The 15,665-nt window shown below is 42.4% G+C and overlaps 2 protein-coding genes across 3 annotated transcripts in view; both read right to left on the bottom strand.

The window, feature by feature from the left end:
* PLIN1 (perilipin 1) overlaps positions 1-2,499 on the bottom strand; it is a 12,153-nt gene extending 9,654 nt beyond the window's left edge. Inside the window, exons 1-2 of the mRNA XM_007470522.1 lie at positions 2,343-2,499; positions 1,684-1,742 (exon numbers count right to left, since the gene is read on the bottom strand). Coding sequence (XP_007470584.1) covers positions 1,684-1,728 — 45 coding nt within the window. The 5' untranslated portion in view covers positions 1,729-1,742; positions 2,343-2,499. The remainder of the gene's footprint in view (positions 1-1,683; positions 1,743-2,342) is intronic.
* Positions 2,500-7,505: 5,006 nt separating this feature from the next.
* PEX11A (peroxisomal biogenesis factor 11 alpha) lies at positions 7,506-13,695 on the bottom strand. 2 transcript variants are annotated; one of them, XM_007470523.1, is made up of 3 exons: positions 13,554-13,695; positions 10,974-11,089; positions 7,506-8,391 (listed from the first exon to the last, which is right to left on the bottom strand). In XM_007470523.1, the coding sequence occupies exons 1-3, from the start codon at positions 13,607-13,609 to the stop codon at positions 7,820-7,822; spliced, it is 744 nt and encodes a 247-aa protein (XP_007470585.1). In that variant the 5' UTR covers positions 13,610-13,695; the 3' UTR covers positions 7,506-7,819. The 2 variants fall into 2 exon arrangements, with proteins under 2 accessions (XP_007470585.1, XP_007470586.1); XM_007470524.1 differs by having other exon boundaries at positions 7,525-8,298; positions 13,554-13,632.
* Positions 13,696-15,665: the final 1,970 nt, after the last annotated feature.

A 15,665-nucleotide genomic window follows, 5' to 3' on the forward strand; every position in this document is an offset into this window, starting at 1 on the left:
AAAAAAAAAAAAAAAAAAAAAAGTGGATTCTAATCCTGCAGAGGGAAACAATATTTACTCAGTGCCATTATGCTCCAGGCACTGATTGGGGTGCTTTCGTGATATGACCTCATTTAATTCTAAGAGCGACACTCTGAGGTCAGCATTATCATCAGCACTTTGCCAATAAGATAAAGACTCAGAGATGTGAAGTGACTTACCCAAGATCACACAGCTAGTAAGTGGCACTGCCAGGCCAACTCAGGCCTGAAACAGCATATCTGAGATTTGCTTCAAAATAACACACGGGGGCTTCCATGGTGGCGCAGTGGTTGAGAGTCCGCCTGCCAATGCAGGGGACATGGGTTCGTGCCCCGGTCCAGGAAGATCCCACATGCTGCGGAGCGGCTGGGCCCATGAGCCATGGCTGCTGAGCCTGCGCATCCGGGGCCTGTGCTCTGCCACAGGAGAGGCCACGGCAGTGAGAGGCCCGCGTACCGCAAAAAAACAAAAACAAAACAAAACAAAAAACACAAGGCTGGGGACTGAATGGGGTGAGGATGAGGCACAATTGTCCATGGATTATGGTTGCTGGGGCTAGTGACGGGTATTATATTTTTCTGTCTGTTCTTAGGAATATTAAGAATTCTCCACATAAACATCCCAGGTCTGACTCAGATGTTCGAGCTCTTTCTGTAGCTTTGAATATGCACTGTTACATAGTCCTGCTCTAAAGGTGAGGACCTAGCTTCTTCTGTTTGTAGGCGGCTGAGTTAGAAGACCCATCAAGGAGACCTGATGTATACTAGACGGCAAGCCACAATATTTCAGCTTTTGGTCTTGCAGGTGAGTTTGAAATTTGAACTAGAAAAAGATTATGACTGTAAACAAGAAAAAATTTCTTTAACATTTTGGACAGAACCTTCAGGAGTTGTTTTAGGCAAAGCCAAAGGAGAGAGGTCCTGGGACGGCAATAAACTATCGATACCTCTTAACTATGCACTTGACCATTTTATGCCTCTCTGTGTTCTGTGATCCAATAAAAAACTTAACATGGTGATTCCTAGTACAGAGGTTAGTTAAAGCCTAACTTGGGACAAGATGGGTATTATATGGGTTCACAATTTTTAAGTTTCACTATTTGAACTGTACCTAAATTAGAGAGGCCTTGCCAGGAGGCATCAGTACACCTAAACGTGTCAAACCACTCTGAGTCACACTGAAAACCAGGTCAGACACACAAACTGGACACACTGCCCCTCTAACCCCTTCCCACATACATAATGTGCACCGTGTAACTCTAAGAGGTGCCATTTACATAGATTGCACCATACAAGAAGCCTCTGGAGTTACAAAATGCAGAGGCTCTGTCCCAAATATACATTTCGCCTGGGTGGACAAAGCATGGGCTTCTGTTTCAGGCTTTAGAATATAGTAGTTCCCTTCCTCTCCTTTCCCTCCCAGCCAATTTTTCTGTGCTTTTTCTCCAAGGTACTTAGTTTTTAATAGACATCTTTTTTCCCCCTCACATTCTCTAACAGCCTTCTGCAAAAGGTAGTGAGGGCAAGAATAACTAAGACATAATGGTCAATGAGTATGAATATAATCTAGACATATCTTGCTCTAAGCCCCCTGAACTTCTCCTCCCACCTCCTTCCTCCCCACAGAGTTGTCCACTGTCTCATATAAGCCCAAGTTACTTACAGGGCGGTCTTCATCCAGCAAAGTTGGACCCTTGTTAACTGCCATCGGAGCTCTTCAAGCTGCAAAGCAGAGGGTTCCAGGTCCATGAGAAAGTCCTCAGCCTGAGATCCACAGGGTCAGTCCCCTACCTCTCATGGCCATCAGGGGGGCCCAGGCTGTCTGGGAACTCAAGTTCCCTGAAGAGAAGGTATTTGGAGGATGAATGTCACAGACAAGTGGCCAGTCCTTAGAGTCCCACAGGGATGAGTTGTCCCGCAGCCTACTTGTCAAGACCGTAGTTTCTTATAAGGATTCAGGGTAAGAAATAAAAAATGAAAGTGGTTTTAAGAGATAAGAGGTTGTAGATGTTTAGGAGCTCTTAGATGAGGGTCCAAAAGAGATGAACAAAATTTCAGATTTAGTTTCTTTTTTTTAAATGGAAAAGTTCTGCATTAATTCCTCTCTTTTTAAACTGGCAAATCTGCCAGTCATTCCCTCTGTGCTTAACCAGAGGAAAAAGTAGTCATTCTTAAAACCAGCAATTTCAGCTCTGTTCTGGAAAACTAGTGGCCCCAGAATATCTACTCTACACTCTTGGTCATTCACCCTGAATAATCTCTCCCTTAGTGGTTTCCCTGCAGGCCTCTTCATCCTCAGTAAAATTCCCAGAAGACCCTGACCCTCAACTTCTTTAATTCTCAAGAAACAAACCAGGTAAGGTTGTCCCAGGATCCCCACACTCACTCCAGCTGATGCCACCTTGGTCCCACGGAGCCCGGGCTGCAGAGTGTCTCCTCCAGAGGAAACAATTCCAGTTGCTCGGGGAGTCTTGAGCAAAGCTACTAACACCTCCCAGCTAGAGGAGGGCAGAGAGGAAGAGAAAGCTGGTTCATGGTTATTTGACCCAGCGTCCCCTGGGCATATCTTAACTTCTGTAAGGAGGTTTAGCCAACTAGGAGTTAGATTGCACAGCTGTAGGAAACCATACTCAAAGTAGTTATTATTCCATGAGATAGCTGTTCTGTAACATATTTCTGGCCCCCAGTTCTCAAGAAACTTTTCCAGAAAGAAGATGTTGGGATATGTGTCATTAGACTCATAAGCTCTAAAGTTTTATAATCTTTGGCTCCTTTTCCATTAGAGGGTCCTACGGAACCGTTTTCAACCCATTTCCCTCATCCTTATTTTTTACTATCAAGAATGAATTTTGAACAGTAAGATTTAAACCCACACAGGAACACAGTTTACCTGAATGTATTAGTCTTTGATTATGAAGATGAATTGCTCTCAGTGAAGAAGAGAACCAGAGTTGTGGTTTACTCCTTGACAATCCAGGCTTTGAGGGAGCAATTTCAATCTCTGCAAAAACCTGGATTTCAAGAAAGTTTATTGAACTCTACCTTGTCTAAGATGTCACCAGAATATGCAGTGGGAAAGCCAACTGGATTTTGTCAAGTTTGGAAAAGTGACAATGTTGACCAAGGTTCTGTTACTCATCAACAGCATCCAGACAACCACCTATCACCTCTCATCCCTTCCTTAGCGATGAATCAGGCAGGAGCCCCAGGTGCTAATTCTTGGCTTCGAAGATGATGGAGGCTGTGGTTTTCAGCCATCGTTTTCAGATTGTCTAATAAGGGCTTTTTAATTAAAATGGGTAATAGGACAAAACTTTTTTTCCTTATTTTTTGTAGAATCATATCTAGTGTTGACTCTCTGCTAAGTTGTATACTGTGGGCAATAGGAGAAAGAGGCAGGGAGTGGAGAGACTGATACAAAGGATCTATTTGGGTTTTTTTTGTTTTTATTTTTGGCTGCATTGGGTCTTCGCTGCTGCACATGGGCTTTCTCTAGTTGTGTTGAGCGGGGACTCCTCTTTGTTGCGGTGCGTGTTCTTCTCATTGCGGTGGCTTCTCTTGTTGCAGAGCTCAGGCTCTAGGTGGGCGGGCTTCAGTAGTTGTGGCACGCAGGCTCAGTAGTTGTGGCTCGGGGGCTCTAGAACGCAGGCTCAGAGTTGTGGCGCACGGGCTTAGTTGCTCCACGGCATGTGGGATCTTCCCAGACCAGGGCTCAAACCTGTGTCCCCTGCATAGGCAGGCAGATTCTTAACCACTGCACCACCAGGGAAGTCCCCAAGGGATCTATTTGTGGTAGATCCTTTGTATCAATCCTGTATCTAGGATACTGATAAAGCAGGAGAGGGAGGAAAGAGTCAAGCAGTCTCCACTCTAGAACGAGGCTCAGAGTTGTGGCGCACGGGCTTAGTTGCTCCACGGCATGTGGGATCTTCCCAGACCAGGGCTCAAACCTGTGTCCCCTGCATAGGCAGGCAGATTCTTAACCACTGCACCACCAGGGAAGTCCCCAAGGGATCTATTTGTGGTAGATCCTTTGTATCAATCCTGTATCTAGGATACTGATAAAGCAGGAGAGGGAGGAAAGAGTCAAGCAGTCTCCAAAAGGAGTAATAAATATGTGATACATTTGATACTTATTGATCCAACCTGGTCTTTTAAAATATAAGACAATAATGGAGAGGAAGAGAAGTATCTAAAAAAAGTAGCCTCAGCCCTCACCTCACTTCAAGGTTCAGGACAAATTATCTATGAGGCTGTGTCAAGAGAGAGTACCCTGGGCCAAAGGGCAATGTTAAGATTTTGAAGCCGTGGCTTTGGGCCAGAGGGCATACAGGGCTCTGTGCCTGAAAGCTCTGTTGACAAAGCTCGTTCTTTGGCCGCTTCAGCTGGGCGTCCAGGATGTGGGTGAGAGGTGAGAAGTAGTGAAAAGGTCTAAGGGAGTCCCTCAGGAAGGGTCCACTTTCCAGCAGCAGCTTGAAGGACATAGTTACCTTGTTTTCTTCCCCATCCCTACATGGCCCTCCCAACCCTGTCCAACTACCACATGAGCACAGAGACCTTGGTCATCTTGTGCACAAATGGATCCCAAACAAATCTAAGAATGGCACTCAAACATTCGTTGTTGAATAAACAAATTCTCGGGCAACAATGTTCAGTTGTCAATGTGCTGGCCCATACATCTATGAGAAATGTCTCTGGACAAATATGATATCACTTACATGTGGAATCTAAAAAATAATACTAACAAATCTATATACAAAACAGAAACAGACTCACAAACACAGAAAACAAACTTATGATTACCAAAGGGGAAGGGGGGTAGGGATAAATTAGGGGCATGGGATTAACAGATACAAATTACTATACATAAAATAGATAAAGAAAGATTTACTGTATAGCACAGGGAACTATATTCAATATCTTTTGTAATAACTACAAAAATATTAGGTTTGTAATAACCTAAAATGGAAAATAATCTAAAAAAATCCATATATATCACTGAATCACTTTGCTGTACACCTGAAACTAACACAGTATTGTAAATCAACTATATTTCAATTAAAAAAAACAAAACAAAAAATACACTTAGTAAGAATACCTACCATTTGGGGTGGGGATGTGCGGGGAGGAGAGAAATAGGTGAGGGAGATTAAGAGGTACAAACTTCTTACAGTTACAAAATAATTGTGTCACAGGTATGAAATGTACAGCATGGGGAATATAATAAATGTATCTTTGTCTGTTGACAGCTGGTACCTAGATTTATCATGGTGATCATTTTGAAATGTACAGAAATATTGAATTACTATGTCATGCACCAGGAACCAACATTGTGCTGTAGGTCACCTTTACTTCAAAAACAAACTCATAGAAAAAGAGATTAAATTTGTGGTTACGAGGCAGGGGGTGGGGAGAGGGAAAATTAGATGAAGGCAGTCAAAAAGTACAAACTTCCAGTTATAAGACAAATAAGTACTAGGGATGTAATGTACAACATGATAAATATAATTAACACTGCTTTATGTTATTTATGAAAGTTGTTAAGCGAGTAAACCCTAAGCGTTCTCATCACAAAGAAAAACATTTTTTTTCTCTTTCTTTAATTTTGTATCTATATGAGATAATCGATGTTCACTAAACTTACTGTGGTAATCATTTCATGATGTATGTAAGTCAAATCATTATGCTGTACAACTTGAACTTACACAGTACTGTGTCAATTATATCAGTAAAACTAGAAGAAAAATAAAGAAATGTCCTTGGTTTTTAGAATCCCTCATGAATGAATGTGGAGGCCTGGAGGTGGGGATGGTTAGTTATAAAGGACAAAGATGCACAGGGAACGAGGTAGCAGGGCACCATTAAGGTTTTCACAAATTCTCAAACAGGTGGCATTTCCCAAGCTCTCCACCACCCACCCTAACTTGCAGAGGACAAAACTACCAAGATGGACACCACTGTAAAATGCCATCACAGATTCAAGGCCAACTTCTCCAGGCAGAATCAAAAGCACCACTGACAGGGATGATATAGAGGACCCTCTCCTGGCTAGCAGTCTGGATAAGATTGTCTTAGAGGTCTCTTTCAACCTGGACGTTCTACATTTAAATCTTCCTTCATCCTTTTCCTGAGCTTGGATCTTCCAGCCAAGAGCTTATTTTACCAGAACTCACTCTACCAACTGTGTAGACTCTGATTATCTTTGGATCACCTTATTTTTAACTCTTCTCCATTCCCAGAACACATTCACAGATACATGAATAAATTTTGTCTATAAGTTTATTAGACATAACTTGTTACAGTAGAAGATCTGGACAAAGTAAAAATAGTTAAATTTTTTATTTGCCCTGATCTAGCAGCTTTTCTCTTAAAATTCCCGAAATGTTCTTTCTCAAATCCCGTATCTTGATTGGTCACTTTAAAAATAGAGAGCCAAGGACCTGAGTCTACTTTTTAAGAATCTCAATCACATTTATGGGAAATTTACTTAGTGCACATTTCTTTTCTCCTTTCCATCCAGTCCTGTCAGATGGCTGCACTGGCAGGACTGACACTAACCTCTTACCTGATGGTACCCTATTTCTCTACCTCACTTGCCTCAAATTAAGAGGATCTGTAATCACAAATAAGAACCCAACATCCAAGATGAGAAGTAGGAACACGAGCAAGTGGCATTGACTCATCGTTCTACTGTCCTCTGCTCTTGCCCCTTACTGCTCTTCTCCACCTCCCCCAACCACCCTACAAATATGAACTCTGATTTATTGTCGAATATAGTAGAATTTCATCGTATTTGTGAAATTTCTTAACTGCACAAATTTTGATGAAAATTAACGTGTAAGTGCCCAAAATGTTATATGGTTTTAAATAAAACATCCTGCTGGTGGATCTAGATATAGTTTTAATTTTTGTAGAATATAAACCACTGACCAACAAAGGTTCTAAAAAAGGCTTTTCGCACAGGATTCTGGAAAGTCTTGCACTTCCACTCAATCAGGAAGGCAGTGAAATATGGAAAGAGCACTGGATTGGGAGTCAGAGAAATGAGGTTATGTCCTCAGTTTTAACCTCAAGTCTCTTCATCTGTCACAGGGAAACCTGCAGGCACCAACTGTAACTTTCCACATTATTTTTACCTCAAGTCCTTTCTATCTGCTTCTGATTTTTTGTTTCCTTACGGCGCTATCTAAAGACACAATTTATACCATGAAGGTGCCTGATGCACTTCTGATTTTACTACTAGACAGAGGAAAGACAGGAGCGCAGTGATGTAAAAGCCAAGTTAAGAGGCTAAAAACCCAGCTCTCCTCCATCCTGGCCCTGGCAGCTATGGAGGAAGTGGGATAACTGATCAGAGAATAAGGGGCCTCCACTAAATCTGAGAGAGGGTGTGTATCAGACCTACTGTAGTTGGGCAAAAGTAGTGAGGCACATGGCCCAAAAGTTAGTTATATTAGTGTCCACTTGTTAGTTTGGATCTTTTTCAATTTTTCTCTTAATTTTTATCCATTCAGCAACACTAAGTTCCTAATATGCACATAAAAGATGCTCGATAAATGTTAGATGAAGGAAAAATACTCAGAAATTCAGAAGTCACTCCAGTGCTCTAGAAAACTCATAAACCTTCATGATCTTCCCTCCACCGTTCTTGGCCCCACCTCTGTTCACATCACAGGCCACTCAGTGCTCATGTGACTAAGTCTGTAAGCACAGTATGACATGGCTGTACCTAATGCAAATGTCCATTTCACTAACAGGTTGTCTTCAAAGCAGGTACTAGTCTTCAGCCTGAAACCACCTCAGCGGGTCTTCAGTTTCATCTGAGGATACGCCACAGTGATGATGCCTGCTATAGAGGACACGAGACCTCCAAGGCCTATGATGCCAGGATTGGACTTATAGATCCCCAGCTGGTCCAAAGGGTTCAGGATATCACAGAAGTTCTTCACTGTGTCCAGGAGCAAGGGAGGATGCTTCTTCAGAGATTGGAATAAGAGAAGAAGAAAGGACTGGAGCCATTCTGTTTCCTCATCAGCCACACTATACACAAGAGGATCCTGGGATGATGATTTCCCCTTCTTTGCTCTGTCGTGTGCAACCTGTTCCATCTGCAGGGAGATTTCATACAGATCCCTGACCAGGCTCAGCAGAAGAGAATAGTAGTAATGGCGTGCAGCCCACATTCGCCATTTCTCTTTGTTAATGCCAGAGGCGAGCCCTACACTCCTCACAAAAAGGATGGTGTCACAGATGAAATAAATCACACGGTTCAGGCTGGCTAATATTAGGCAGATGCGGGGCACTAGGTCAGTGGCATGAATGCTCTGCTGAATCATCTGTACAGCATGTACCACATTGCCTAGTCTGAACCCTGCAAGAAGAACCCACAAGAGTTAACAGTTATTTAATCAGTATGTAATAGGATTTTACAGGCAGAATCCCTGTATCAGGGTGAGAGGTCAGCACTGTCTTTCTTTCTTTTTTTTTTTTTTACATCTTTATTGGAGTATAATTGCTTTACAATGGTGTGTTAGTTTCTGCTTTATAACAAAGTGAATCAGTTATACATATACATATGTTCCCATATCTCTTCCCTCTTGCATCTCCCTCCCTCCCACCCTCCTTATCCCACCCCTCCAGGTGGTCACAAAGCACCGAGCTGATCTCCCTGTGCTATGCGGCTGCTTCCCACTAGCTATCTACCTTACGTTTGGTAGTGTATATATGTCCATGCCTCTCTCTCGCTTTGTCCCAGCTTACCCTTCCCCCTCCCCATATCCTCAAGTCCATTCTCTAGTAGGTCTGTCTTTATTCCTGTCTTACCCCTAGGTTCTTCATGACATTTTTTTTCTTAAATTCCATATATATGTGGTAGCATACAGTATTTGTCTTTCTTTTTCTGACTTACTTCACTCTGTATGACAGACTCTAGGTCTATCTACCTCATTACAAATAGCTCAATTTCGTTTCTTTTTATGGCTGAGTAATATTCCATTGTATATATGTGCCACATCTTCTTTATCCATTCATCCGATGATGGACACTTAGGTTGTTTCCATCTCTGGGCTATTGTAAATAGAGCTGCAATGAACATTTTGGTACATGACTCTTTTTGAATTATGGTTTTCTCAGGTATATGCCCAGTAGTGGGATTGCTGGGTCATATGGTAGTTCTATTTGTAGTTTTTTAAGGAAACTCCATACTGTTCTCCATAGTGGCTGTACCAATTCACATTCCCACCAGCAGCAGCACTGTTTTTTTTTTAACAACTGACCGCCCTCTGAGGCTCAGTCTTTGCTCAGGAAAGGAGGACTGTACAGTATGTTAAGGACATCTAAAATGATCCTGGAATGTAAAAAAGACAGTGACTCTTTAAACTTATTGCCTCCATTTCAATGACTACATTAACAATGACTTACTACACACTTTAGGCAAAGGTCAGTCATAAGTGTGGATTGTTACATATGAATATCACCAGCTACACTTCTTTAGAAGGAAGGTACTGCAAATTACATGAACTCCAGATGCAACATTCTTTTGGAGAGTCTGATACCTTACACTGTACTTACTTTCCAGTTAAAAGATTGCTTTAAAAAAAAAAATACCATTTTTTTTCTGGTCCAAAGCCCCTTTGGCTCCCTACTGTCAAAAAGACAAAGTAGAGATGGTAGGATTTAGTGGATAACACAACTAATAATACTGTCATATGTGACTCCTAGTTCAGTTAAATCAACCATTGCAAGGGCATGTCCTTTATCTGAGCATGTAACTCAATTAATCAGGGATGCATCAATCAATAAATATTTACTGAGCACCTTCTCAGAGTAAGTTATAGTCCTAAACATTATGGAGGATACAAAAGAACTACTTTCCCTAAGTGACTATATCTTAGACTCAGCAAACACTCAGGAAACTACCCTCAGGAAACTTATGATCTCAGAAAAATGTTTTGTATTATTTTATCAAAAATAACACAAAATATGTAATGAATAATCCTGGGTTCCAGTTCTGGCTGTTGCACTAACTTAGTGACCTTGGGTAAGTCCTTTCTAGACTTCAGAGACTAGTGGTCTTTAAAGGACCTTTGAGCTCCAACATTCCAAAGAGCCTAAGAACTTCTAATCTTGGCTTTCCAAGGCATCCAGAAAAGCTCCTTCCCATCCCCCTGCTTGACAATCTAAGTCTTGTCTCCATCAAACTAGTTTTCTCATTGATCCTCAATACAATGGTTTGCCCAGAACAGTCCTGAGCCTCCACTAGAGGAAACCACCCTTCAAGAATGTTCTCCTAATCCTTCTCTCTCTTGCCACACCTCAAGTTCCATCTCCTCCAAACATCTTTCTTTTTCTCTACCCCAATCAACATACTTGGTACTAAATCTTAGATCATTATACCATGTGATCTTAGTTCTCCCATAAAGCTCAGGACTATATCTATATGAAGCAGGTACTCAAAGTGAATTAAATGAGTACAAAACACTGACCACTTTTTGGCATTAACATGAAACAATCCCACAAATGGCTTAAGAAAATGTATCCATCCATTTCCTCTAGCAATCCCTCAAGAGAAGGGGAAAAGGCAGGGGGTCAAGGATATAGCTATTCTATTCTTCGAGAGTTCCCAGGAGCCAGAAGCTCATGTCAAAGATTGCCAGACATTTTGTGATTCTAAGAACTAAAGGTGAACTAACACATTGCATGTCCCACTGGTTATGATTAAGCAGAAAGATATAATGTAGCACCAAATGTGAACATAGGAGGGTGTTTGTGAATGGTGTGCAGCAAAACATTCAATCCTTTTGGCCTGTCGTTCCATGAGGGCAGCCTTACGAGTAAACTTCATCAATAAAGTTGATTGACTAGAAAATCATGACCTAGGAAATATTTTGTGAATTACAAGGTCTGAGGATTCTAAACCAGGAGCCACTGTCCCTCAAGGGACAGGGTACTTACATTTACGGCCAGTGCTCACACTGGACTCCAGTTTCTTGAGCTTCATAACAACTTCCTGTTTGTCAGCTTTAGGCTCTAACAAATATCTAAGCAACATGCATGTGTACTGAGTGGCTCTGAAATGGAAACAAAATGAGGAGAATGATTTACAAACCAAATAAAATTCGACTCATGAAGTAGGGGAAGGAGAAACATGTCCTGCTAAAAGCAAAGTTTCCAAGACAATTTCTCATGTAGCAGCTCTTACAAGAGCAAAATTCTGCAAGAGTCACTCCACAGGGCTAAAGGGTAGAACATGTCATGGAAATGCAACACAAGGGTAATGAAAGAAAACTCTGCAATAATACAGTGAACAGCTCCTCAGAAGGCCTCCTGCTGGCACAGAGAAATGGATATAGTCAAAGCAGTAAACTGCACAAAAATGTTAAGTCTGCAAAGATCCATATTCTTTATTTCTTCCAGTGTAAATTTCTAAAAGATTTTCAGATTTCTAAAAGGAAATTTTTTTTACCAACTACTTATGTGACAGGTCACACACTCAAACCAAAGCCAAATGAAAAGTCCACCATTTGCATATTGCTTAACTTTTTATAAAAGGACCAAATACACACCAATACATAAATAAGTACAGATTTGTCTTTCAAAACTAATTAGTATTTTATATAAAATACAGACTCCTGTTTAATAATACTAAATATTCAATAAAGTGATTATTGTCATGAGTACAAATAGCAATGCCTTACCAACAGAAACATAACAAATAAAAGATTTTATATCACATAAACATCTAAATGCATTTGGCAGTCTAGTAAATAAAGTAGGTAGATGCCTGTTTCCTACTGTCCTGTAACTGCATTTGAATCCCTTTATGCTATAAATATTATTCTCAATAAAAATATAGCACATTTTCCAAAATGGTGAATTTGTTATTGTGAATGAAGTAAAAAGAAACAATCTCTCCTTCTCTTTCAAGTATGCTTCCTGGATAGAGGGCTCAAGCTGGTCAGGTCAATGAATCCCCCTTTTTCAGATCTGGTCTAATAATAAGAATGCGTCCAAACACAAGGCATTATTTTCTGAATGCCAGTGTGTTCAAAGAAGCTATAGATCACCAAGGGGATTAGGAAATGAATACTAGAGATCTCACATCTTGCTAAATAAGTATATCTTAAACAATTATTTATTTATTATTATTTCTTTGCCACATCACACAGCACGTGGGATCCTAGTTCCCTGACCAGGGATCGAACCCGTGCCCTCTGCAGTGGAAGCAGAGTCCTAACCACTGGAACGCCAGGGAATTCCCCTAAACAATTATTTATTAACCAACCTCACTGATAAAATTTGCAGGGTACATTCTAAGTACATTGCATTTGTAGGCTTCTATTTTAATGAAGTTTGTACATTATGCAACCATTTTGAAAATCTATCAAATTAATTAGAAAGATAGTATGGCTTGGTAGTTAAAGAATTGGGCCCCAAGTCAACTGTCTTTTCTTTGTCTTTGCGGTACGCGGGCCTCTCACTGTTGTGGCCTCTCCCGTTGCGGAGCACAGGCTCCGGACGCGCAGGCTCCACGGCCATGGCTCATGGGCCCAGCCGCTCCGAGGCATGTGGGATCTTCCCGGACTGGGGCACGAATCCGTGTCCCCTGCATCAGCAGTCAGACTCTCAACTACTGCGCCACCAGGGAAGTTCAACTGTGTAGTTCTAAATCTCTCGGTTCAGTCACTTAGTCCCTATTAACCTTCCGCTTCAGTTTCCCCGTTTCACATAAATGGGGATGATTCAGAGAATTTAACCTAATAGGGTTGTGTTGAGGGTTAAATGGGTTAATAGTTCTAACACACTGAGAACAACGTCTGGCATTAATTCCGCTTCCAAAAGTCTCAGAATTATTGGGGCTACTACTGATCTGTGTGTATTAGCACTTGTACACCCAGAAGGAAAAGCTGTTAAATAAAACTGTAACTGTGACTAATTTCTTATTATTGAGCAAGACTCAACCAAATTCCTAAAAGAAATATCATGAACTAGTATTAAAGCCGCAATCTCCTTAATATTTTCGTGTACCTTAGAGGTGCAGTAGTTCTTTCTGAGGCTCTCCACACTATTTTACAGTTCGCAAAACTATTTCACATGCGCTATCTCAATGAGATATACGGGACAAGGACGGAAGATAAATACAAGTGTTCGCTTCACTGGTCATAAATGTCAACCCAGAGTTTCTCTTAAATAATTCCTCGGAAGAATGTTGGGCGGAGAAAACCCAGTCTTTCTCAGGTTAGGAGAGGAGGGTTCGTCGGCTGGTTTAACTGCTGGTTTAACTGCCAGCGCCCCAGAAGCGGCTGCGGGACTTTGGGGCACGAGGCTCGGGACCGGACGCGGTGCGTTCGGACCTGCCCCACTGAATTTAGGGTGAGGAGGGGCTCCGGACCACACTCCCTCCGGGAGCCGGCAGCGTCCTTCCTGCTTTCGTCCACTGGGCTACTACCTCCTTCTCCGGATGCCGGAGAACAGGGAACCTTGTACCGGGTTGAGGGACGGGGAAGGGCTAGAGGCCGCGGGCACCGGACTCACCTGAAGAGACGGTCCCGGCCCTGGGTCTGGTTGGTGAAGCGGATGAAGGCGTCCATGGCACCCAGCCCAAGGACAAGAGTCGCACCGGGTTCTTTTGCGAGTCCTCAGGGGCTGCTGACGAGTCCCCACGGAACTGTCGGTCTCTGCCACCCAGAGGACCCGCGTCTCCCCACCCGCGTGGGAGCGGGTGCACTTTCCGAAGAGCAACTTCTAGGGCTTCCGGTTTGGGGCCGGAAGTTGTGGTTACTAAGGCAACGTCAAGCTGCCGGCCCAGGTGAGCGAAACTTCGGCTTTTGCCCTCGGGTGCAGCGGCTCCTCACTTGTCCCAGGACTCTCCTCTATCTCTAGGATCTCCTAGAGGGCGATCTGAGGGAGCCCGTCTCCTCAGCGTCGGCTTCCCCGGGACGCCCCGCGCCTCCCCTCAGATCCCGGATATCCAGGGACCCCCCCCAGCGGAATCCCGAATGGAGATTCCTGTGAACTTTTGCTTGGGAACTGAGAAGCCTAATCATTTCCCAGCTCTGTGCCTCCGTTTCCATTAGCAACACCAGCTCCAGATCTGGGGAAGGAAATGGTTAGAGCAGAAATAAGCCAATTCATGGAGTGTATTTTAGCAGGAGAGCTGGGTAAAGTGAGAGAATTTTCTGTTCGGATTATTAACACTGAAAGAAGATTGCTACTTGAGGAAATTCTAAAAGGGTTAACGTGAACAAAGTGGGGGCAAAAAGAGATTAAAATGAAATTGCACCACTGAACGTTCCTTCTGTGAGGGCTGAAGACATGAAGCCCCACTCATTCCATAGCAGTAATTTTATAAAATGTACAACCTATAGTCACAAAGTAAGGTCATCTATTTTTGTAATCTTTATTCCCGTGGTCAGGCCTGCACCTAACATTTGCAGGCCCTGGGTACAAATAGAGACCCAAAAACCATGTTTAAATGTTTAAATTTTTAAATCAAGGTAACAAATTGTTGAATAAGCTACGTTCTTTTCTCCTTCCTGGACAAATGTACCGTCATAATGATCAAGAAGTCCAGTTTCACATTCAGGATTCTTGGACTCCTTGGAATACCTGGAAACATGGCTAGAATATGGTACTGTGGGGAGAGCTGATCTCCAGTCCTTTCCCAGCTCTTTCCACCCCATTTTTGGCTCCCACTTACATCACTGAGAGGGGCGTTGCATACATAGTGTGGATACTCCAAGCCACATGCAAGTTCTGCCCATTATCCTGCAAAGCGCCATGCCTTGTCCACCTTTCAGGTCTAGGCGTGCCCGTATTAGCACCCATTTCTCTGCCCTCCAGAGAAAGCTGGGAAAGAGGCTCATGCAGAACCTGGCATCGTTTGGGCAGTAAATTCCAGGGGTACAGGTACCCTGAACATGGTCTAGACTCCAGAAGAGGGGCAGTCTAGGCTTTGGGTGGGGATAGCCTCTTTACCCCACGAATTACTCATCCTTTGCAGAGGGGAGTGCCTGGAAGAGAACCAGAAGTATTCTCTTAATTCATGTCCCAGAGCAGGGCAATACTGCAAGCAATAAGAATTTCAGTGCTAGCACTGCACCAACCACGGTGCTAAGCTCTAGGCCTAGGGCAATAGATTAATGAGGGACACAGAAAAATGGGAAAGTACAACACACTGATGCGTTAGATGATAGAGGTGAGCACAGGGTGCTCCTAAACACAGATTTATATAGTCTGTTTTCTATACCTACAATTCTGCCTTTTCCACTGTATCATAAATTGAATCATTTAGTATATAGCATTTTCTGATTTCTTTCACTTAGCATAATGCATTTGAGTTTCATCTATGTTGTGTATGTCAGTAGTTTGTACATTTTTATTGCTGAGTGGTATTCCATTGGATGGATGTACCATACTTTGTTATCTCTTTATCCACTGAAATACATTTGTGTTGTTTCCAGTTTGAGGCAATTATAAAGCTGCTATAAATATTTAAGCACAGATTTTCATATGAAACATGTTTTAATTTTTCTTGCATAAATATGTAGGAATGGGATTGCTGAATCATGTTAAGTGTATATTCAGCTTTGTAAGAAACTGCCAAGCTGTCTTCCAAAGTGACTCTACTATTTCGTGTTCCTGCTG

The sequence above is a fragment of the Lipotes vexillifer genome, unplaced genomic scaffold, assembly GCF_000442215.2.
Source record: "Lipotes vexillifer unplaced genomic scaffold, Lipotes_vexillifer_v1.1 scaffold412, whole genome shotgun sequence".
In the NCBI taxonomy this organism is placed as follows: Eukaryota; Metazoa; Chordata; class Mammalia; order Artiodactyla; family Lipotidae; genus Lipotes; species Lipotes vexillifer.

Bases quoted from the DNA above. Each gene is read 5' to 3' on its own strand.
- PEX11A (XM_007470523.1), bottom strand. From the start codon at position 13,609: ATGGACGCCTTCATCCGCTTCACCAACCAGACCCAGGGCCGGGACCGT. The intron at 11,090-13,553 runs GTGAGTCCGGTG...TTTCCATTTCAG, and splicing joins GGCCGGGACCGTCTCTTCAG to AGCCACTCAGTACACATGCA. The intron at 8,392-10,973 runs GTAAGTACCCTG...TTCTTCTTGCAG, and splicing joins TGTGAGCACTGGCCGTAAAT to GGTTCAGACTAGGCAATGTG.